A 25,146-nucleotide genomic window follows, 5' to 3' on the forward strand; every position below is an offset into this window, starting at 1 on the left:
TTCTGGCTCCAAAAATACTTTTTATTGACAACAATAATATACCTGTGTCTTTACAGACAATTGCAGAGAGATAATGGTATAAAAATTGTAAACATAAATACATTTAAATATCATAAGAAATAACTTAACTGTAAAAAAAGAACTATTCACTTGTGTAAAAAACTGTTGGCAATGGAAACACTGACTGAATGCATAGTATCTTCACTGTTCATTGGATATTTAGCCCTTCCCTTTTTAAATAATTATATAACAATAGTAAAGACAACATCAACATTGTGAATACAAAAATACAACAAGTCCAGTGTTTCTACAAGTGCTCTGTTTCGGCAAAAAGAGAGGCCTTGGTTGTCTTAACAACAGTGGCTACAAAAGAGCTCATCTTTTTGTTTCTCTCAATCTTTTAAGTCCCCACAAGGTGAAGTGCTCTGCCATACATGATTTTATCTTTCTGTACAGTGTGTCCATCTTCCGTTAAAAAGCACAGACGTCGGTTTCGGTCTGGTGACTGAACATAAAAAGTGCCTCGTCATCTCGCCCTGACTGCCATAGCTGATAGTTCAACTCCACCAGACCCGGTGGAAATCCACCCCCTTTTGTATCCCATCTAGATGGCTGGATCTGATCTTCTTTTTTTCTTCTCAAAATGCTTTATTTTGTGGTTGTTTGTCTTCTTTTTCCTACATCAGGAATTTTCCCAGGGTAGTGTGTCCATCAGGGATCACTCTACTCCCGTACAGAGAGAGTCCTTCACATGTCTTGCTGTTGGGGGGACCCTTCATCGCTCAGGGAGGTTAATGATGGGTACCCACTGGTCCATACACCGGCTCTCCCTGCAGAAGCGGTTAACTTTGCTCAGGGCTGGGTCTTTCCAGGAGGAGGAGTGTGGGCTCTGCAAAGACAAGAGAAAAAGAGAGAGAGAGTCAATCGTTGCAAAAATATCCTAATGCCTGATTTTATGGCCTGCAATAAAATAGATAGACACCTGGGAGTTTCAAGACGATGAGCAATTCAAGTTATTTCCCTCAATGAAAATTCCACAGGAGTCATTAATAGCAAGACTGAGTTGTTTGGTTACAGGACACAAGGAGTGAGTAAATTAATGGGTGTGGGAATGTTCTGGCATATCCAGAGCGAGTGTCTCATGTGCCCCAGTAAAATAAAATAACTTTTTAACCATTTTTAGCACCTGTTTGTGTTTGAAAGTTATGATTTTTGAGTGAATATAAGGTGAATAAAGTGGAAATAGATACTTACAGTGACCAGGACACAGTGCAGATCCATGGGCTCTCCCCCCTGTGTCCCTCCGCCGAGGATCTCTGCCAGACGCCTGGTGTTGTTAACTCGCAGGATGCTGATGTCATTCTCACAGCAGAATGCCTGGATCAGGGTGAAGTGGATCTGAAGGGCCACGTCCTTTACATCCTCGTCATCTGTTGCCAGGATGCACAGAACCACATTATCTGGATCTCTAATGATGAAAGTAACAGATATGTGGTTAGTAACACAGTAACAGAACATGAAATGCAGACATTCTAAACAAGCATGCATAGACAAAAACTACATCATTGGAACTTTGAACTCTCACTGGTTTTAAAGTGTAGCCTACTTACACATTCAATGATTTTGCTGCTTCATAGACCCCTACTGTAATGCATCCTTGGGGTAATGCCAATGAGAGAACCTCTTCCAATGCTTTTGCCACTGTATCCATCCTAAAACAGAGAAAATAGTGTATTATTAAAACGGACATCAAACTCACATCAACTTTCACATATGCATGGGCAAAGCTCAACTTATTGAAAAGGAGGGTATGCTAGGGCTTGTCTAGCTGACCTGGCAGACGAACGTTACTGCCAAGCGCAGGAGCTGGCTATCGTGTACGTACTAGGATTAACGTTAGCTAGCTAGCTAGCGTAGGTAGTTCTGTACCTTGACCTAGCTGCGAGGCCAACTGACTGATTTGCAAGTTCAAACTCTGACACCGCGTTTGTTTTTCGGTGCATGTCACTCCATAATTGACAAAACTCCTATTGTATGATGAGTACAAAGATAGTCAATTACACTGAAGTTTTAAGTTCAGGTCAAAAGTGTTTCCCTAAAATTACCTGACACCGGCGTTACAGTGTTAGGCTAACTGCAGATTGGCTGGCCGGAACGCGTCTCGTGAGCTCAACAGAAAAGCTGGCGTTACATATTCGAATACTGCAAATACTTCAACCAAGCCAACTAACCAAGTCATAGCAACGTTGTCAAATGACTTAGACAACATTACAGAAGTTAAATATCTGAATAACAATACACTGACGTTTTCAGCATTATTTTTTAAATGTTAATGCATTGCATTGCTTGCCAAGTTCAAGTGAAAAGAGAGCCATTTGCAAGTTGCACTGGCATTGACGAAAGCGCTTTAAAGTAGTTTACCTTTCTGCAGAATAATCCCCACTTAGTTCCTCAAATGTCATTTTGCACATGAAATCAAAATCGAGACAATAATATTGCTTGCTGATATGTCACTGTTAGTGCTAGTGAAGTTGTGACACAGTAGCTACTCTGTTTATCGCTGTTGGAAATGAGACAACAACCGGTGTCCACAGATAATATCGCAAGAACAATGCAAGTGCATAGGATAACGTCAAATATTTGCATACTTAACATCATTGGCCACATGCTAATTTACCAAGATCCTTTCTGGGTGGGGAATGGCTGTAAATTGAGTGGCAACAGTAATGAGATAATCTGATTGGAAGACGATTTTAGAGAGGCGTGGTTTCTCTCCAGCTGTTGCAGCTACAATATGTGAGGTGCTGTGCCTCGTTAGGAAACCGGTCAAAATGTGTTATTCAAGGTCAATTTAGTTATTCAAGATAAAAAAAAAATATTTCAAAAGTTTGAAAGAAATGCTTTGACTGTATCGCTATCTGTCAGTGCATTTGTACATTTTGTAACAAGCACACAACACACACACATACACAAACGTATCCAAAGGGTCTTAAAGAACGATGACAAGTAAAGAGAGCGGTATCAAGTGGCAAGTGTTCCAAAGTTGCCCTGAACTACTAGGCTACTCTGTATGCTAAACCATCATAGAATGAGATACCATGTCTGTCAAGAAGTCAACTTCATAAACCAGAAAAAAAATACGTTTATCAATTGTATTGTCGAAAATGGAAATGGTCTACATATGACATGATCACCTGTATTTTGCAAGGGAAATTATGCAATCTCACCTGTTATGAGAAAGAGCCGGGTATGGAGACAGAGCAACGAGACGCTACCAGTTTCTGATTGGACAGTCGGCAGAGCGTGCAAAACTGCTGCTCCTGGAGGGGAAAGTACAAACGCATGGCGCGAGAATGGTGACAAAGACTTTGCGAGGTAAGTAGGCTGGCCAATGCATGCACGAAGAAAAACATGAGTCAAGGAATATGAGGCCTACATTTCAGAGGCCCATCTTCAAATAGGAAAGGTGAAAAAGTATATTATTAGGCCTATTTTATCTGTAACTAAGATGAGCTGGGAATTATGGTTGTCAATATTAATATATCGGTAATATTTGGTATGATGACAATATAAATACAATTTACCTATAAGGATAAAATGCAGTGCTTCTTCTCATTGACTACTGTCTCCCTATGGGAGTGTTGGCTTACAGGCCTCTGACAAGAGATGTTATGGCCTCTGACAAGAGGTCCGTCCTTATGGCAGAGGTGACAGTGCACACGTTCCATTACTACATAGTTGCTGGTTCCCTCCTCAATCACTATATAGGTGGCAACAGTCGGATAATGGCCAGTGCTCTCCCAGGCTTTTGTTTCTCAAGACACAGTGGATTAGTATTTCTTCTATGTATGTGGGTGTCCAGTCTAGACATCTGCTTGTAGGTCTGGACTGTTATGTCACAGGTAGTAGAATCCCGCTCTTTTCCTCTTCACAGCATCTTTACACATTTGTATCTACATTTGGCATAACCAGCTTATTTTATGCTTTCAAGACAAATGCATGCCTGGAAAAACTAGTTCCAGTGGTACCAAATGTAATTTCATTGCCCTCTGCTGAGTTTTCAGGGGTATTTCTCTCCTCCAAACTCGGTTCCTCTACCGAGCTGACAAGGTAAAAATCTGTCGTTCTGACCCTGAACAAGGCCCACTGTTCCAAGGCCGTCATTGAAAATAAGAATTTGTTCTTAATTAACTGACTTGCCTAGTTAAATAAAGATCAAATAAAATAAACATGGCGCCAAGGAAGCTCAGAGGGCTGAACAAAACTTGAAGGTGAGTTAAAACGCGATCTTAAAGGGGAATAAAAACGCAATCTTAAAGGGGCAATCTGCAGTTGCTATATACAGTAATTTTGATTTATAAATGAATTACATGTACCCGTTGATTCAATCTGTATCGCTGAATTTACATATTGTGCGATAGAAATGTAAAGGTAATTCAACGGTTACAGTGAATACAGTCTCCACTAACGTGGGAACGTTGCCTCTACATTTCAACCACGCTAGAACGCTGTATTTCTGCAATATGCATTGAATAGAGTCCTTGCAGAATATAACTTAGAAATGTCTCATGAATTTAGTTCAACTTTCGACTCGTACCGCATCAGAGCCCAAAATATAAGCGTGTTTGTAAACAAAATAAATGTAAGCAATTATAGCCTCAAAATATGGTTAAAAATTTAATTTTGATATCATGGATGGATGGTCAGTTTCTCCATCCATCGCTGTCTATGAATTTGAGTGGTTACATTTATAGCCCCATCCCTCAGGTTCTTACCGGAACATGGCAGGGATTACGCTGTGTTATTTTTAAAAAACTGCTTTCATGGTTTTCTGTTGGACTTTAGTATCTTGGTCACTTGGTGTACAAAGCAATATGATAACAGTTTAGATTTTTTGTTTTAGAATTAAATGTATTTTCTTCTAGATCGACAAATGTATGGTCCTTGAAAGTTGGATCCTTTCATGTAATGTCCCTTTTTATACTCCAGGGGGAGATAGAGCTTCATTGATCATAGAGCAGCATGGAGCTCAGTTCTAGAAAACAACTTTGATTTTGGCCTTTTGATGCCATCAGTATGTCTCAGATAATATTCAGCACTACTGCTTCAAGCCTATCTATACTTTAATATCAGGTTGCATTTGGTTACACATTTACACATTACTGTTTTGTCTACTATATCAAGAAAAAAGAAAAAAAGTATTTTACCAAGTCATGTTACCAGTAGACTGTGTAGGTTAATAATATTATACCTATAATAGTATTTTTAATAAATATGAATTATTATCCTTTTTTTCTAATGCCGTCCCACTAGAAATGGTCAAACATTTGATATTTTCCAAAAATTCATACCCTAAGTTGTGTATACAGTCAGTGTTTATTTTGTGACTGCCATTGTGGGATATTGAGCTGCCCTTATTTTACATGTGAAATGCATACAATCAAAATGTGACAGTACATCATATTAATGTAATTACTGAAGGGAGCCCATGCAAGCTATATCAAACTTAAAGCTTTTATGAGTCTAATGAAAAAAATAACCCCAGGGAGTGTTTTGTAATGGGCAAAAGCTCAAAGCTCCTCTCTCTAAGCAGGGAGCAGTAGTAGCTACAGTACCCTTGAGGAGCCAGCGGCCCCATTCTTACTTTATTCTCTCCTCCAGCCCGCAGCCTGGAACAAGGGCAAGGTTAACGCTGTGGCCTGGAGCCTACACCAGTCTACACCGGAGAGAGGGCGCCTAATGTACTTCCATACAGGACCATCAGATGATAAATCACTATTGTACAGCACAACCGCTTCCGCCTCAACTTGTGTTATATTAGTGGTCGGCTTAGACTACTCCTGAAATGGTGTTTTAAGGGCTTCATAAAATTAGAGACAATCATTTAACGAAATCAAGTTAGGGAAACTTTAAAAACGATTAAATCAACTAATTCAGCCGAGAGAAAAAAAAGAAAAGCAACATATTTTTTTTAAAAACTCTAAACAGAACACAAAAAACGATTTCTCCAATTAGAGCTGCTTGTACAAAACAAATGAAAGGTGACATGCTCAAGTGATACTATATAAGCACATTATTAAATATACATACATCAAGAGAAACAAATAAAGATGGGTTTAGGCCTCAATCAAGAAAAATATAAGAAGAAACATTTATCTGTGAATTATGTGTCTAAAAATGACCTCAACATAATTTGATCAACTATGGCTTTAATACAAATCGAATTCAAACATTGTAACTCTATTCAGCAGTAATAAACTTCCTTTTTGTTGCATTAGTAAGATGGTGCCACACAGAGGAAAATGGAGCGCGGCGCGGAAGTTGTAGGGGATAGGTCTGGGTGACACCCATGATAAATGCATCAGGTGCTGACACCACTATCGAAAATAAAAAAATATACCTTTGTCTTGTCACAATAATCCTAATCTGTTTGGTGATAGGGGTACATTAAAACGATAAGCGAGAGGAGGGGGGGAAAACACATAAAAGAATGGGACCGCCAGTCGAGGATGATAAATGTGGTCTCGGCGATAGAGAATCCGTGTACGACATTTCCTTCTAATGGCCTGATTGCTCAATTAATTCCATAGCTGGTTCTTTTGCAGCCCTCTTTAATGTGGAAACAGTCATATTTCCTCCCAGATTAGTATAGATACAGGCTGACAGTCTGCACTGCTCAAGGTATTTGGGAGGCATAATTCATTCATAATGCCACAATACGCCCCATCTATCATCTCAGGTTTTTCCTCCGCCACCTCGCTCCCTCTTCTCATTCCCAGCTCCTGGCTCTTTGGTAAGGAGGGGCCCGGCCTGGGCCCCGTGTGTGTGTGTGTGAGGTTGGAAAGTGGGGTGTGTGAAGTTGGAGTATGTGTGTGTGTGTGTGTGTGTGTGAGGTGGTGGTGTGTGTGAGGTAAGAGTGTGTGGGCGGTGGTGCGTGTGCGTTTTGTAGGGGGGGGGGGGGGGGGGGGGGGGGGGGGGGTAGAGAAGGTTGGGAGGTCGGCAGCTTCTCTCCAACTGATGTATTAGCTGGCATATGCAAGCGATGAATTACCAGGCGAAGGGAGTCAATTATCCACTGTAAAAGAACTAGTGACTGGTCGCCCCGGTGGCCCCAGGGCCCCTTTTCCAATTCAAGGAATGATTTCCCAAAGAGTGGGAGAGGAGAGGAAGGAGCATGTGAGGGGGAGGAAGAGGAGGAAGAAGGAGGGAAAAGAAACGACCCGCGTCCCCTACTCCACTTTCTTCACCCTTCGTTCTCTCCACTCAAATCCAGAACACGGGAAGCTGTGTGAAAATGCTAAATGCTATTATCACCCCTTCGGAGTACATAAACCCTCACTTATGATGGATGTGTATGGGATTTGGAATGGATTTAGTCAAACAGCAGCCATTACCCCCTCTTACCTATTTCTCTCTTCTTCGTTGTATTGAAATTGGGCCCCTAGTTGATCTGGCCTAGCTATTAAAGTAGAATATTTGAGTAGTCACACACACACTGTCCCTCGTCACCTTGCCATGTAATTTTTGGTTGGCCACTGATTTCTCTAACCTCTTTTTAGAGGCGAGAGGAATGGAGGGTAGGGAGCGTTATGGGGTACTCCATCCGGACCCTTTTTGGATGTACGCCAATGCAAGCGTCCCTGCCGCTGACTGACACAGGTGACACTTAGGGAAATGAGGTCATTAGCTGGATTTACAGGGGGTTTTGATAGCTGGGTAATGGGTTTTAATGATAGAATTGAACATACAGAGCCACCTGGGACAGACAGCGTGTACAGGCAGACAGGTCGTTTAATAAAGTGAGAGAGGAACCGAGTGTGGAGGAGAGAGAGGGGAGAGAGATCAGGATGGAGAGAAGAGAAAAGGAGAGAGAGAGAGAGAGAGAGAGAGACTGTTTGTGAGAGTATGCATAAGGAATGTGGAACAATCCTCAGCACTGAGCTCTGTATCAGAAGAAGAGGAATTGTGATCGACTTTCCAAGTCAGATAACCGCCTTCATTTTCAGATCCCCTCATCTGTAAAATAAATTGACTTTGTACAGTATGTGTAATGGTCAAATGTGCACACCATTGGCAGTAGGCATATTCAAACACACAACAAACTGTGTGAAGTTTTATAAGTGGCATGAGTGTCTAAATTACAGTACAGAATATGCATTACTTTACCGTACCGTTGAGGTACTCTTCACCAAAAAGTAAACCACTTGTTGATGAGGATGGGTATGACTTCCTTTATCAATTGTATTATGAACAGTAGGGCATTCAATGAAACTCAACTCATTCAAGAGAAAAGAACACAAGCCCAGAGTCTGCAAACGCAGCCAAGTCCTAGAGTTTTAAGTCTTAAAGTTAAAACATTTCAAATGGAAACAGATAATAACAAAAAGATTCTTAAGTTATAAGAGAGGATGCGGCCATAAGCCTGACCAGAATTGCAAATGAGTTAAACAAACAAGTGGCAGATATAATACTAAAACAAAAGAGACTGGTATCCAGTATTTAAGCTGCATAAAAGCTGCCAGTTGGGGTGGGTATTAGTGCTGTAACACTTTATTTGAACTACATTATGCGTACAAAAGACAGCAGAGTTATATAACACACAACCGTGTAACTATCCATGAAAGTTAAAAACATTTACTTTCAATGCCATGAAGTATGTTTACTATCAAACAGAAAACTTGGGCACAAAGTTGTCCATCATACATTTGCATTAGATTTGGAAAAGAGGTCATGTCATTTTCATTTACATTAGCGTATAAAAGAGACTATTTTATACAGACCGCCGTTGGGATAAAAACAGTAGTGGAAGTGGAGGATCTACGTATACAACCTCTGACCTCTATCCCCTACAGAGGAGAGCCTTCTGATTGGCCAGACTGCCTCTCTCCTCAAAACCCCAGGATTCAAATCAGGGCCGAACAATCCAAATCCCGTCTTGGAGACCGAGAGCCACATTCATGCAGCCCACCGACCGTCGAGCGCCCGCTCTCTTGCCACGAGGCGAGAGGAGAAAGACCCGAGAGGATAGGTGGAGAGAGATGAAGCCAGTTTGCCCTGGGCTGTGGGCTGCTACCAAAAGAGGTTTTCTTTGTAAGAGAAAGAACAAGGACTGACCCTAGTCCACAGTGGATCTTTTCCTAAATTGTATCATACGTATGTGTATCAGCCGTACCACTAATCGCGAGGAAGTAGTCAAAGATTTTTGCAAGTGTTATCTGTTACAAGTCCAATTTAAGCGCTAAGATTCTGTGACAGAATGCTTGTATACCACCTGCTGAATACAATAGGCTATTACCTGGCTTCCCCCTAACTACCGCACCTGTGATATTTCTGTAAAGTAAATACCTGAGCATTACAGATCTGAGCAATCCAGCAACAACAGAAGCTATGCTGGTGGATTATCATATCCCTCTGTGCTCAGGTAGTAGGAGGTGCATTGACAATGGGAGTTATGATTATTACTGAGGATGTGGGAAATAGCTCTGCTACTAAAATAATTATGTTTATCAACATGTGTTCACCATTCACTCAGGGCCACATGGTAAGATGCCCTCTCACAATGCATTTACAGTATGTGTTTTTAAATGGAGCAATTTAGTAACACTTTATGTTGGGTTGATAAAGCAATGTGTTTTTCCCGCCTCTATCTGTACAAGCTTCTATTGGTATGCCGTTGGACTAGCATGCGCACGCGCGCACACACACACACACACACACACACACACACACACACACACACACACATACACAGTGTTTTCCTACCAGACCAGCGGAGGCAGTAATGGCTTGTTGAGCCGCTATTAGGTCAGGCCCGGGGGCCAACAGGAGCCATATCTCAGAGAGTATTGACCAGCTCGGTGGCCCCTCCCCAGCCCTTCCCCCCCCCTGTCCCTGATCCTGTAAAGTAATACTCGTGTCAGGGAGGTAATTATCATTGATCTGCAGCAAAAGGTGACACATTTCACTGTTGCTCCGCTCGGTGATTCATCCTCTGTTGTGGTTCGCTGCCCTGTTGTTACAGTGGATCTAGGGTCTGGGTCTTCTTACTAGTGATTTGTTCAGTCAAAAGAACAAATGTTTCGACTCATTTAGTTCATTTGATTCAGTAATGCCCAGAGCATGCAGACGCAGGACCTCCCTACTTATACTTCAGCGTCCCCCTACCGGCAAACGATGAACTGAAAACTTGAAAGAGTCATGATTCTACGAGCCTCTCGTTCACATGTTGTTCACCATAGGGGGCTTATTGGAGCTGTAATTTGTGACTGAGACTTGTAAACGTGTGCTTTAAACAATGTACATTTGTTGATTGCTAGTTAAACAAATGCGATTATTTCTTAGTACATTTGAAACGAGGCCTAGGTGTGGCCACGGAAGGGACTAGATTGTGAACGACTCTTGGCGGAATGCTTTGCTTGACTGCCATGAAGGTGATAGGTCCAGTCGTTCCCGAACTGCAGCCCCCCCCCCCCCAAACGATTCGTTCTCGAGTTTGAGTTTGTTGAGCAGAGGCTGTGTCCCTCATAACATTCAATTATTAATTAATTGCGGTCATTCTTGCACCATGCGATCAATTATCAGTTCTAACCATGTATTTTTCTTCTCTATGCTCATGTTGTATTTTCCTGCGGCCAGCAGTAGCAGGGCAAATGAACGCGAGTCACTCAGAAAAACGAATCATGACTCTCGAGTTGGTAAAAAGAGTTGTTCAAAAAGAACGAATCGTTTGCGAACTGCACATCACTACTTCTCACATCCTGCCCAGCTTTAACTTGACCTTTAACCCACGGGAGGAGAGGGAGGATTCTGATGGGCTTTTGGACTAGTTAGTCTACTCATACTAGACGAGTTGGTTGTTTAGCAACAAAACAGAGGCGTTGCGCACGCGGGCAAAACAGGGGCAAAACAGTTGGCTGAGATTGTTGAGATGTGGGAGCTATATTTTGTCTCCAATGTTTACTGAAAACATAAATACTTTTGCACATTGAGCACTTGTTGTCTTTCAAATACATTGTTACAGTTGTTGGTTTGCTAGCTAACAAATTTTTGCCATTTTAGCATATACTTGACATCAGTCAAAACACCTCAAAACAAGACATTGTATCAATAACAATATACTACGAGCTGAAAAGAGCCACCTACGATTCCCCACATGGTAGCTTCTTGTCATTGTTGCTAGCTATCTGCCCACCCAGAATCACAACAACACACAGACTTCTGCCCCACTGAAGTGCGTGCATTGTTTTTCTGAAGTTGTCAGCTAATATTCACACCCCTGGATTTATTCTGCTTTTGTTTTGTCACAGCCTGAATTTTAAATGAATTAAATTGAGATTTTGTGTCACTGGCCAACACACACAAATTGTGTTTTTACACATGTTTACAAATTAATAAAAATGAAAAGCGGAAATGTCTTGAGTCAATAAGTATTCCACCCCTTTGTTATGGCAGGCATAATTAAGTTCAGGTGTAAAAAATTGCTTAACAAGTCAAAATAAAAAGTTGCATGGACTCACTCTGTGTGCAATAATAGTGTGCAACATGGTTTTTGAATGACTACCTCATCTCTGTACCCCGCACATACAATGATCTGTGAGGTCCCTCAGTCGAGCAATGAATTTCAAACACAGATTCAACCAGGGAGGTTTTCCAATGCCTCGCAGAGAATTGGTAGATGGGTAAAAATATCACTTTGAGCATGGCGGAGCTATTCATTACAATTTTGGATGGTGTATTAATACATACACCCAGTCACTACAAAGATACAGGCGTCCTTCCTAAATCAGTTGCCAGAGAGGAAGGAAACCGCTTAGGGATTTCACCATGAGGCCAATGGTGACTTAAAAACAGTTACAGAGTTTAAACAACCCTGGGCCAATTCGGCTCCCGAGTTGCGCAGCAGTCTGAGGCACTGCATCTCAGTGCTTGAGACATCACTACAGACACCCTGGTTCAATTCCAGGCTGTATCATAACAGGCTGTGATTAATGGCTGTGATAGGAGTAAACTGAGGATGGATCAACAACATTGTAGTTACTCCACTAACCTAAATGACAGAGTGAAAAGACAGAAGCATGGACATAAAAAAATATTCCAAAACCTGCATCCTATTTGCAATAAGGCACTAAAGTAAAACTGCAAAAATTGTGGCAAATAAATAACCTTTTTGTCCTGAATACAAATGTTTGGGGCAAATCCAATACATCATTGAGTACGTCTTCATATTTTCGAGCATGGTGGTGGCTGCATCATGTTATGGGTATGCTTGTAATCGGCAAGGACTAGCGTCTTTATTTAGGATAAAAATAAATGGAATAGAGCTAAACATAGGCAAAATCCTAGAGGAAAACCTGGTTCAGTCTGCTTTCCAACCAACACTGGGAGACAAATTCACCTTTCAGCAGGACAATAACCTAAAACACAATGCCAAATATACACTGGACATTGAATGTTCCTAAGTGGCCTAGTTACAGTTTTGACATAAATCGGCTTAAAACAATGGCAAGACTTGAAAATGGCAGTCTAGCAATGATCAACAACCAACTTGACAGAGCTTGAAGAATTTTTAAAATAATAATATACAAATAGTGTCCACTCCAGGTGTGCAAAGCTCTTAGAGACTTACCCAGAAAGACTCACAATTGTAATCGCTGCCAAAAAGTGATTCTAACATTTACTGACTCAGGGGTGTGAGTACTTATGTAAATGAGATATTTCTGTATTTCATTTTCAATACATTTGCAAAACTTTCTAAAAACATGTTTTTGATTTGTCATTATGGGGTATTGTGTGTAGATGGGCGACAGAAAACAATCAATGCAATCCATTTTGAATTCAGGCTGTAACACAACAAAATATGGAATAAGTCAAGGGGTATGAATACTTTCTGAATGCATTATATGTCCCTTGGACAAAGGTCTTGGGTTTGCGGTCATGATTATGGCCATATTCAAAGGACAAATGACAGAGAATATTCCCAGTATGCTCCCAATACACGGTCTGTAATTTACATTTAAACCCAAAACTATTGTGGATTTAAAACTGCAATTAAATCCCGTTGAGTATGACGCCTACTAGCCTACTGCAAACCATAAATTGGACACCAGAACTAAACAAATCAAAGCAAGGAAACGTTTTGTCAGCCTCTTGGTCTTTTTGAAGTTCTCATCCCACTCAGCTGCTGGACCCTACTGGCAACAAGTCGACCAAGCCTCCACTGTGTCACATCATAACAAATTAGGCCGACAGTGCAACAGGGTGGGAGATTGCTACATTCATCATGGGAGAAATGGATCATGTCATCAACGTTGTGGAGCCCTCTCTGCTCCTGTGGGTCTATGGATGGGAGCTACAGGAAACTGCAGCAAGGTAAATTGTGTAGCAATATAGGAAACTAGAGAAAGCTGTTTGGCAAGGGAAATTTGGTTGGGTTGTAAAACAAGACATGTTTAATTTTTGATATACCAGAGTTACAGTGACTTCGGAAAGTATTCAGACCCCTTGACTTTTTCCACATTTTTCTACGTTTCAGCCTTATTCTAAAATGGATCAAATAAATAAAAAATGTATCAATCTACATACAATACCCCATAATGACAAAGCGAAAACAGGTTTTTAGAAATGTTTGCAAATGTATTAAAAAAAATAAAAAAAAGATATTTACATAAGTATTCAGACCCTTTGCTATGAGACTCAAAATTGAGCTCAGTTGCATCCTGTTTCCGTTGATCATCCTTGAGATGTTTCTACAACTTGATTGAAGTCCACCTGTGGTAAATTCAATTGTTTGGACAAGATTTGGAAAGGCACATACCTGTCTATATAAGATCCCACAGTTGACAGTGCATGTCAGAGCAAAAACCAGGCCATGAGGTCGAAGGAATTGTCCGTAGAGCTCCGAGACAGGATTGTGTCGAGGCACAGATCTGGGAAAGGATACCAAAAAAATGTCTGCAGCATTGAAGGTCCCCAAGAACACAGGGGCCTCCATCATTCTTAAATGGAAGAAGTTTGGAACCACCAAGACCCTTCCTAGAACTGGCCTGCCTGGCAAAATTGAGCAATCGGGGGAGAAGGGCCTTGGTCAGGGAGGTCACCAATAACCTAAATGGTCACTCTGACAGAGGGAAAGATGAATGGAGCAAATTACAGAGAGATCTTTGATGAAAACCTGCTCAAGAGCGCTCAGGACCTGTCACCCAAGCCTCACTTCAATTTGCTTACCGCCCCAATAGGTCCACAGACGATGCAATCACAATCACACTACACACTGCCCTATCCCATCTGGACAAGAGGAATACCTGTGTAAGAATGCTGTTCATTGACTATAGCTCAACATTCAACACCGTAGTACCCTCCAAGCTCATCATTAAGCTTAAAGCCCTGGGTCTCAACCGTGCCCTGTGCAATTGGGTCCTGGACTTCCTGACGGGCCGCCCCTAGGTGGTGAAGGTAGGAAACAACATCTCCACTTCGCTGATCCTCAACACTGGGGCCCCACAAGGGTGCGTGCTCAGCCCCATCCTGTACTCCCTTTTCACACATAACTTCGTGGCCATGCATGCCTCCAACTCAATCATCGAGTTTTCAGACGACACAACAGTAGTTGGCTTGATTACCAACAACGACAAGACAGCCTACAGGGAGGAGGTGAGCTCTAGGAGTGTGGTGTCAGGAAAATAACCTTTCACTCAACGTCAACAATACAAGGGAGATGATTGTGGACTTCAGGAAACAGCAGAGGAAGCACCCACATCAACAGGACAGCAGTGCAGAAGGTGGAAAGGTTTAAGTTCCTCAACGTACATACAGTGGGGCAAAAAAGTATTTAGTCAGCCACCAATTGTGCAAGTTCTCCCACTTAAAAAGATGAGAGAGGGCTGTAATTTTCATCATAGGTACACTTCAACTTCAAAAAATCCAGAAAATCACATTGTAGGATTTTATATGAATTTATTTGCAAATTATGGTGGAAAATAAGTATTTTAATAAGAACTTGCACAATTGGTGGCTGACTAAATACGTTTTTGCCCCACTGTATCACTGACAAACTGAAATGGTCCAACCACAAAGACAGTGTGGTGAAGAAGACACAACAGCGCCTCTTCAACCTCAGGAAATTTGGCTTGTCACCTAAAACCCTCACAAACTTTTACAGATGCACAATTGAGAGCATCCTGGCGAGCTGTATCACCACCTGGTATGGCAACTGCACCGCCCACAACCGCAGGGCTCTCCAGAGGGTGGTGCGGTCTGCACAACGCATCACTTGGGAGCAAACTACCTGCCTTCCAGGACACCTACAGCACCCGATGTCACAGGAAGGCCCAAAAATATCATAAAGGACAAAAACCACCCGAGCGACTGCCTGTTCACCACGTTACCATCCAGAAGGCGAGGTCAGTACAGGTGCATCAAAGCTGGAACCGATAGAAGCTGTTTTTCCATCTATCTCAATTTCAGACCTCTACATGCTTTGTAAGTAGGAAAACCTGCAAAATCGGCAGTGTATCAAATACTTGTTCTCCCCACTGTATATTAGTAGTAGTAGTAGTAAATCTGTTCACTTTACCGGAACATGTTGTGAGTCTGGTAAAAATAATCTGCCGTATTGTGATTATTAGGCTATAGCAGTGTTTTATTAGTTAGCAAGGGTTTGAAGTAGGTGTATCTAGCTGTCTTATTTGTATTTGTTCATTGCCTACATTTATTTCATGAACTATATTGGATACATGCTGTAGGTTCGAATCAACCCAAGATGATGAACCCTGAAGATGGGACAAATGTGGCCTTGGGGAAGCCAGGTATTTTCAACCCATACATTGCCCCATTCTTTCAAGAGCTGACTGAGTTTGAATGAAGACCTCTAGTGAGGTAAGTACACACACACACATCTCGGTCTCTTAGTCTATTCTTGATTTTTCTATGCTTGTCCTATTTAAGGGTGAGAAGAGCTAGCAAATCAGAACTGAGGAGGAATGTTACGGAGACCCATGAGGAACACCTACAGTAATGCTGCGCTGAGTTCTCTCCCCTGCCCAACCCGGCCCTGTTGTGTTTTTCCCCCTTACCCCGAATAGAGTTGCCCCTGATCATAGATCTAGGATTGTACACAATTTTACCTCCATCTCCCTCTCTTTGCCTCTTTGCCTCTGTCCCCCCCCCCCCCCCCCCCATACGCACAATAACGTTAGATTAGTGTTGTAATGAGGCTCTTATTTGGTTACATGTGTGTTAACTGTTGTTACTTCTATTGTCAATGACGTTGTTCATTTGTTGTTAACGTTGCTACCAATTTCAATAACTGTATTTTACATACAGATATATTGTTTTTCTTTTATTTAGATTTCAGGGACAATTGACTGTAAATGTACAGCATTATCCTGGCACCAGAGTCACCAGTTTAATACTGTAATGCTGAGATGCTGTGATATATTTCAATGTACTATTTTCTCTATTGTAAACATTACAGCATCCCTGTACATTTACAGCAGGGATGCTGTAATATGTTTTTTTTTACAGTAAGGAAAATATTACTGTGAAATATGACAACTTTTAACAGGGAAAAGTTTTACAGTGTATAGCTCTACTCAGTAAGAGAGAGAGGGAGAAAGAAAGAAAGAAAGAAAGAAAGAAAGAAAGAAAGAAAGAAAGAAAGAAAGAAAGAAAGAAAGAAAGAAAGAAAGAAAGAAAAAGAAAGAAAGAAAGAAAGAAAGAATGAAAGAGAGAGGGAAGAGAGGGTGAAAACGAGAGGGAGAGGGACAGGCAATCATTTCTCTCTTTGCGGGCGGCAGAGCGGGGAGGCGTGCAGATGAAACCCCATTTTCCTCTGATTAAGTCCTCCGAAAATATTCCATTTGTCAGTGCCATCGTCGTGGCGACAGGCCCGGCCCGCGCAGCCAGCCGACTGTGTCTGTTGACTATGTAGCGCCGCGATTTACATCGGTCACTGACAACATCATCTCTCCCGCTAATGTCCTCCTTCACTCCTGTCTGCTAGGCTACCCCCCTCACCTCCCCACCTACTCAAACCTCCGCGCACCCGCCCCACCCCCCACTCCCCCCATTTCATCCCGTCCGTGGCGCTCAGTACCCCCCAACAGCCTATTTTTGTGTGATCTGCCCTCATTGCAAGGTTGACTGCTACCAAAGAGAGGAGCGTAAAGGGACCTGTCTCCGTCATAGTCATTTTCAATGTCATAAATTTCAATTTCCAATCTCTCTCCTTTTTCTCTCTCTCTCCCCCTCTCCCTCTCCAACCTTAGCCACTCTCCCCTGCTCTCTCCCCCTACCCCATCAGGGAATTTGTCGTTTCTCCCTCTCTCTCTCTCTGTATCTCTCTCTCACTCCCTCTCTTCTAGGCTACACACCTATTGCCCATTATCCAGTCTCGCTTTCCAAGGCTTTCGCCAAATAGAATGCAATTTCCCCGGGCCGCCTTTCTGATGATACCCAAATGAAATATCATTAATATTTTGTTTAAAAAAATTGAATTGCATCTCCTGATTTTTTAATATTGTTTTTTTCTCCTTTCCTTGCTCGTCGCGAGGTGAAGTGTTCTATCACACCTTCGTGGCATGCGGCGGTCGCATATATGAGGTCCTTCAATAATGACAAGACCTGCCACCCCGCCCGCACCCCCCTAAACAACCAGATTCTAATACAAACAGGTAACTCTCTCCTCATTCAGTCCTTTTAAAAGGTCTTTAAAGTCGAAATGGAGACAGTGGTTGAATGCGTCTCGCTCAATCTGTCTGACTGAAGAAGAGATCGTACGTCCCAACTCCCATAGACACTGTCTCTCATGGCAAACACTCTACTCTGGTTTAGGTAGGCCAATACCACAGATAGGTAGATAGAATGGCTGAGATTCCAACACTTGGTAGCAAAGACTTGTTTTTTTGTTACTAGCCCCTTATCATCAAATGAGAGCCTTTGCCCTTATTGGATTAAATACACAATTTCATTATGCGTGAGGATGTCAGGTGTGCAGACTGTCCATAAGTTCCCATAATGGGATGATTGGAGAAAAAAAAAAACTTCAAAACTCCAATCTCAAACTTGAATCTAAAACAGACTGTTTCAAAAAAATGCTTGCTATTTTGTTATAGAGGATGATTTCCTCCTGCTGAGGAGGATGAGCTGGCCAATCAGCGGTCTACTCACATGAATATTTTTAATGACCGGTATTCACCCACACGATTCTGTTGTGGGGGTACGTACACACCATTCCAACACAGAAATGCTGCTTTTTAACATACTTTGTTACCATTTTCTGGATGGAAAACTATTTCACTCACATTGCAATTAATTATAAGTCATATTTGAAAGAAACCTGAAAACACTGGACAGGTACTTTAAACCTGTTTTCTAGTCTGAGCCAAGGTAAGTGTTAGTTAGTCAGTTCCTCTTATTTCTACTCTGCTCATTAATCCTGTGTCTACAGGAGTCATAAAGACAATAAAGTGCAAGTTAACGAGACACAATAAAACAAAAACAAAGGATGGAAAAGAGAGCGAGAGGACGCGTGTGGAACGGTGAGAAAAGAACAGGAGCGAAGTTGTGAAATGTAATTTGGGAATGAATCAGCATCCATTAGGCTGCGGGGCCTTCTCTCGTCTGTTTCTTTCTCTTTCTCTCTCCATCTTTCTCTTTCTTTCTCTCTGTTGCTAAATGTTCCTTCTCTTAGCATGGCCGCGTGGGTACTCATTGCTCACCCAAGCAGCGCCCGTTCGCCCGCTGTCTCGCCAGCCTGCTCCCTAACCAAACTTTACCCCCTGCCTGCCCCCCTCCCTCCCTCACCCTGCTCATTAGCATTCTATTAGCATGTAATTTGCATGCCTTCAATCTCTGCTCTGATTCTCACATCCTTTTCTGTTCTTTTTCTTAGGAGAACTTCCCTCGTCTGCTTAAATTATGCCCTGGCACTTGAAGGAAAGGAGGGAAGATGTGCTACAGTCCATATGCGTATGAGTGTGTGTGTGTGTTTGTGTGTGTATGTGCGTGTGTGTTTGTGTTAGATATAACATGAGTATCACCATTTTTTGTGTGGTCATTTCCTCCTCGTTATAGTCCAGACACTAAAAAACGGAAATAAAACAAGAGCAAAGTAAGTACAGTAATCTAATCTATAGGATTCTAGACCTCGACAACTAAATTCACAGCAAACCGATTGCCAGTCCTCTACCATAATTCAAAATACTGAAGGAAAGCTCCTGTACAAAGAGAGAATCATAATTTTCTTTTTGGCAGTGTCTGTCCACTCACTATTCATGCCAATAAAGCTCCTGGAATTTGAATGGAAGTGAATTGCGAGCCCTAAAGACAGACTAATTAGCCAGGTGAATGGAGGGGGCGGGGTCACAGCCAGGCAATTAGAACAGTGACAGCCCATCCAGCACAGTGACAGCTAGGCCTGGGAGGCGAGAGAGGAGCAGTCACACTATCGGCTGGGTGACCAACCTCTGGCTGCACAGCATGGGGGAGATACCTAACTGCCCGGTTAATGCAAGTACAACTGGAACATACAGTATCTCTCTTTCTCTTCACCCATTTCGTCATTCTCACTTTCCCTGTCTTTTTCTGTGTGTCCTTGCTCTGACATTAGATTTCAAAAGCATAATTTAATGCTTAGCTTGAGTAAAACAATGGCAAATTACAGTAGTGTAAAGTACTTAAGTGAAAATACTTTGAAGTACTACTTAAGTTGTTTTTGGGAGTATCTGTACTTTACTTTGCTATTTATATTTTTGACAACTTTTACTTCACTACATTCCTAAAGAAGATCATTTACTCTTTACTCCATACATTCTCCCTGACACCCAAAAGTACTCGTTACATTTTGAATGCTTAGCAGGACAAGAAAATTGTCCAATTCACACACTTATCAAGAGAACATCCCTGGTCAACCCCACTGCCTCTGATCTGGCTGACTCACTAAACACGAATGCTTTGTTTGTAAATTATATCTGCCATCTGTAAATTTAACAAACAAGAAAAGATTGTGCCGTCTGGTTTGCTTAATAAAATACATTTAAATGATTTATACTTTTACTTATGATACTTAAGTATATTTTATCAATTACATTTACATTTGAAACTAAAATATATTTAAAACCAAATACTTTTAGACTTTTACTCAAGTTGTATTTTACTAGGTGAATTTCACTTTTACCCGAGTCATTTTCTATTAAGGTATCTTTACTTTTACTCAAGTATGACAAATGGGTACCTTTTCCACCACTGGCAAATTGAACAGAGAGCATGATAGCAAATTGGAATAGTTCCTACTTTTTCCTACTCTACAAATATCTAATTCTTTTAAGTTTAGAAAAAACAGCAATTAAAAAGGTCATTGCTAAACAATGTATGTTTAGTGGTACGGTAAATATGGTTGACTTCTTTCAGTTCAAATCAAATGCTATTTGACACATGCAGCAAATAAAACTGGTGTAGATTGTACTGTGAAATTCTTGTTTGCGAGCCCATCCGAACAATGCAGTTTAAAAATGACAAATATAATAGTAACACAAGAGGAATCAAATAAAATACACAACAATGGAGCTATATACAGGGAGTACCAGTACCAGATCAATGTGCAGAGGTACGGTGTATCTGAGGTAGATATGTACAAGAATGCAGGACAAAAGTTTCTAGAATATCATTAGTCAAAATCACAACATGTTTCATGCTTGCATGCCAAATCCCTTGTGTGTAAGAGAGAGAAAGAGGGAAGGTGAGAAAAGAGGTGAGTGAGAGAGGGAGCAAGACAGAGAGGCTTCAGAAGAGGGGAAGCAATCCATCTCTCTCTGACTGAGGGCTGAGCACCATGAGTGATGACATCGCTGTGTTGATATGATATTTGTGTTCTTTTATCAATTCAAATCACCCCCTCATTCCACATACACACACACATCTTCAGCCTCCACACATACACACGCACCCCATAGAGTCATCTGTGTGACAGACAGACGAGCAGGCACGGGTGGGCCCACTCGATGGCTCGCCTCGATCACCTGTGACAGTTTTGATTTGATGTCACTCCTTGGGCGCCTTTGTGCGGCACCTGTCTGAGCGGTTAAGAGGTAATTGTATGACATTAGGAGAGGGGCGCTCTCGCTTTGTCTCGCCGCCGCCACCAATGCGCCAAACTGGGGGGGGGGGGGGTGCAGGACGCAAGCGCCAGGCAGTTATAAATGGCCCCCATTTCCCCAACCTCTCCCTTCCCCATTGTGAAGTGTGTGTCGCCCTAGGGGGGGGGGGGGGGGGGGGGGGGGGGGGGGGGGCAATGAGGGCCGTTAGTCCCAGAGGAGAGCTAGCTATGTGGTGACATGGAGTGAAGACAAGGAGATGCACCTATAGATAGTCTGGTTATCCGTCCTACTCACCGTCAGGGAACCCTGTCCTCCCCCATGTAATACTGTATGTGGGGGGGTTGTCTACGGGGTTAGCGAGTGGTCGTACGACGTCGTTTTCAATGAGCGTGTCACTGTGCTTGTGGAGAACACGGTAGCGTTTATCTTGTACTGAAGTTGACACTTTTTAGTCGAAGAAGTTCAACGGGCACTTCACAAGTCAGTTTGTGTTTCTGTTCATATACCTCGAAATGTGGGGTTGGAACCCACCATTACCTTTCTTCACCACTTATACAGACCAACTCCTCCTCTTCATGTTGTGGCCCCTCCATTAGTGTGCACAGCATATCTACATCTCGTCTCCCCACCACCATAGACCCTTATTCTAAATATTGATGACTGTCAATAGGCTGATGTCTCCTCTCCCCTGAGGGCAGACTGGCTGGTGATCTAGGCCAGTCATTAAGCAAAACACGGCGTGTGAACAAACATCTCTAATCACAGCCTCTTAAAGACTCCTAATGAGTCTGAGCTAATTAGCCTGCCCAGAGTCAATCTTTTCTCTCCCCAATCTGTTTGCCTGCCTAATTTGGCTGGTATAGATTAGTGGATGAAGGGGGAAGCATGGCAGGAGGTGTTTTTGTGAAGGGGGTGTTTGTGTGTGTGTGCGTCACTGGTCATTTGTCTGTCATTGATCCGAAGGGAAAACAAACAGCGCTTTCCTTATGCCACATGCCTTAAACCTGTGGTCTCTCTTTTTCGAACACATTCCAAAATCCTCACCCACCATCTACTGTATTATCGCTCCAACTTTCTCTGGATAATGTTCAGTGCAAAGCTATGCATGTATCTAGCCGCTGCCTCTGTTATCGATAAACGGCATTCCGAGCCACGACGCAATGTGACGAAATATCCCTCTTTCGACCTGTCTAGTTGATTACAGGCCCTACTCAGCCTCTCCTAGCAACCGGCTAAAACCCATTTCAATAATCACTGAATTCCCCCACCGTCTCAAAGTTTACCACTGAGAGAGCTCAGGCTCGGGCTGTAATCCCCAAATCTGTGACTTAAATCTGCTAAGAGTCCCGGCGCTATTGTGAGGAGATTTTCCCCTCGGAAGTCCAGCCATGATCCCACATTTTCCTGAGTCCTTCCACTATATTTCCCGACCGGTGTGGATTGCTGCAATAAACTCCAATCCTCCGTTGTTTTAAAAATTAATTTCAGCCTGCACTTCCTCCCCTGGCTAGCTGGTAGTGCTGCAGCAGTGCGGTGCTGAGGTACTTAGAGGCCAGCAATGAATGCTGCGTGAAAGACGAGTTGATCCATTTGTTTGTTATCTCAATCCGGGATTTGGAGAGATACAAAGCTGATTAGGCAACAAAAGCATATGGGGAAGAGAAAGAACACTTAGGTAATGGGTTTTGACAACCTATTTTGCATGGCAGAAAACGTATCCTCTTTCTCTCCTTTCTCTTCTCCCTGCTCTAAATATGTTTGTTATTCTTTTTCCTCCACCAGACACTTTTTAAGAAGGGAGGGAAGGAAGGGTTAGGACCAGGAGGATGGAAGCATCTTTAGGGAGCGCTGTTCAGAAGTCTAAAAAAAAACTGTAATAAAAAGTGCCACATCTCTGCTTGACGAATGCGTGGTGGTTTTGTGCCTTCATTCAAACTTCTGCATTCCAGGGTGTGGGTATACTGCAGGCAAACAGATTTGGTTTTTTTGTCTTTGTTTTTTAACCTGTATACAATTAATGTATACTAGCAGATAGCCTATTTGTAATTAATGTAATGACAATGCAATTGTCACGTCTTACTCAGGGGGCGTAGTAGTCAGGCGGTTGTGCATCAGCAGTTTCTATCTTGTTATGTCAGTCACTGACAGTCACTCACTCAATTAACCATGTCAGCTAACATTTTTGAGATTGGTAAGTTAGTCTAGCCAGCTATCTAAACTTGTTGTAATCATGGTCGAATTACCGACCGGGGGCCACCATTTATTATGTTAGTCACTATCAGATATCATATTAAAAACTGCACATTTTCCCCTCCGCCCAATGGCAAAATCTGTACAATTGCATGAAATTAGTGATTCAATTTCTAAATCTTCTCTCAGCCCAAGGGAAAATATGTAGAATTGCCGCAAACTTGATATAAAACTGCAATATTTTCTCTCCGCACCATGGCAAAATGTGTAGAATTGCAGAAAATAAGCTGTAAAACTGCTCACTTTTCTCTCCGCCCCATTGTAAAATGAGTAGAATTGCATGAAATGAGTTAGAAAATTGCTCAATCTTCCCCTGCCCACATGGCAAAATGTATGGAATTGCAGCAAACTTTATTTAAAACTAGGGGCCTCCCGGGTGGCACAGTGGTCCAAGGCTGTGCAACCAGAGACCCTGGGTTCGAGCCCAGGCTCTGTCGCGGCCGGCCACAACCGGGAGGTCCATGGGGCGATGCACAATTGGCCTAGCGGGTTAGGGAGGGCTTGGCCAGTAGGGATATCCTTGTCTCATCGTGCAGTAGCAACTCCTGTGGCGGGCCGGGCGCAGTGCACGTTTACCAGGTCGCTAGGTGTGCAGTGTTTCCTCCGACACATTGGTGCAGCTGGCTTCCGGGTTGGATGTGCGCTGTGTTAAGAAGCAGTGCGGCTTGGTTGGGTTGTGTTTCGGAGGACGCATGGCTCTCGACCTTCGTCTCTCGGGAGTTGTAGCGATGAGACAAGACAGTAAATACTAACAATTGGATACCACAAAAAGGGGGGTAAAAAAACAAAAAACAAACTTGATTTTAAACAGCAAAATGTGTAGAGTATACACCCCCAGGAATATATATATATTTTTTACATTTTCTGACAAGCAAGCACTTTAGATATGGTAATGTTCTTGTTTTCTTACTGTACTGTGAACGGCGTAGAGTAAGGCATTTCTGAAAATTCTATTGCAATATAGAGTGGGAAAGTGGCCGTGGATTAGTACACACTGCAGTAAATAAAACCTAATAAAAACATCTGTCTTTTCCAGGACCGGAGTCTACATGGTATTGCCAATCAGAGCCTCTCAGCTTGTAGTTGGCCGTCACTGATAAACGATGGGGAATAGCAGACTGTTCGCCCTTCTGCAGGCTGCCTGCCAATGCATGCTTGTTGCAACCCGTGTTTTGACAACTCAATGGGAACTTGCCTGCCTGCCTGCCTGCCTGCCTGCCTGCCTGCCTGCCTGCCTGCCTGCCTGCCTGCCTGCCTGCCTGCCTGCCCGCCAATCTGAATGATTCCAAATACATTTGATTGACAACTAAGAGATATGCTAACTGTGGATAACGGTCATTCAAGTTCAGCATAGCTACCTAGCAAAGTGATTCACATTTCTTGTTAGGTAACCAAATGACACCTGCATCTCCAGCAGTAGAACCGAAAAAAGATATGGAGGTGAAAGGTCGTCCTCTCACCCACTTGTACAATGACTGGACATCCTCCCAGCAGCTAGCTAACATTAGGTGCCGTGTTTAGCTTGCTAAATAAACAACTACATAAATAGATAAGCTAGCCTATTAGCCCCGTTTTAACTGACTTGCGATCATTGCCCTTGCTAGTTTGATTGTATTGATATTCCCAGCCTTCAGTAACATTTGTCAGTTTTTGTCCACAATATTGATTAATTGAAACTGAAACTGCATCCTGAATGGCTGGAGGCAGCAACGTACCAGACCAGCTGTGCTTTACAACCTTATAGCAATATTTGTTAGACTACAAAGAAATGTATTGGTGAATTGTATTAAACTGCATATCCATC

General features: G+C 42.4%; 1 protein-coding gene and 1 long non-coding RNA gene across 4 annotated transcripts; one reads left to right on the plus strand and one right to left on the minus strand.

Annotated features, from left to right (window-relative positions):
- On the minus strand, positions 1-3,319 carry LOC110530106 (growth arrest and DNA damage-inducible protein GADD45 alpha). 3 transcript variants are annotated; one of them, XM_036985654.1, is made up of 4 exons: positions 3,228-3,319; positions 1,611-1,712; positions 1,255-1,468; positions 1-889 (listed from the first exon to the last, which is right to left on the minus strand). In XM_036985654.1, the coding sequence occupies exons 2-4, from the start codon at positions 1,709-1,711 to the stop codon at positions 776-778; spliced, it is 429 nt and encodes a 142-aa protein (XP_036841549.1). In that variant the 5' UTR covers position 1,712; positions 3,228-3,319; the 3' UTR covers positions 1-775. The 3 variants fall into 3 exon arrangements, with proteins under 3 accessions (XP_036841549.1, XP_021468598.1, XP_036841550.1); XM_021612923.2 differs by lacking the exon at positions 3,228-3,319 and adding an exon at positions 2,422-2,634; XM_036985655.1 differs by lacking the exon at positions 3,228-3,319 and adding an exon at positions 2,106-2,393.
- LOC118965525 lies at positions 3,244-25,146 on the plus strand. Its single transcript, XR_005052900.1, has 2 exons — positions 3,244-3,375; positions 24,379-25,146. It is a non-coding gene; the product is annotated as an uncharacterized LOC118965525 (long non-coding RNA).

The sequence above is a fragment of the Oncorhynchus mykiss genome, chromosome 8 (genome assembly GCF_013265735.2).
Source record: "Oncorhynchus mykiss isolate Arlee chromosome 8, USDA_OmykA_1.1, whole genome shotgun sequence".
NCBI lineage: Eukaryota > Metazoa > Chordata > Actinopteri > Salmoniformes > Salmonidae > Oncorhynchus > Oncorhynchus mykiss.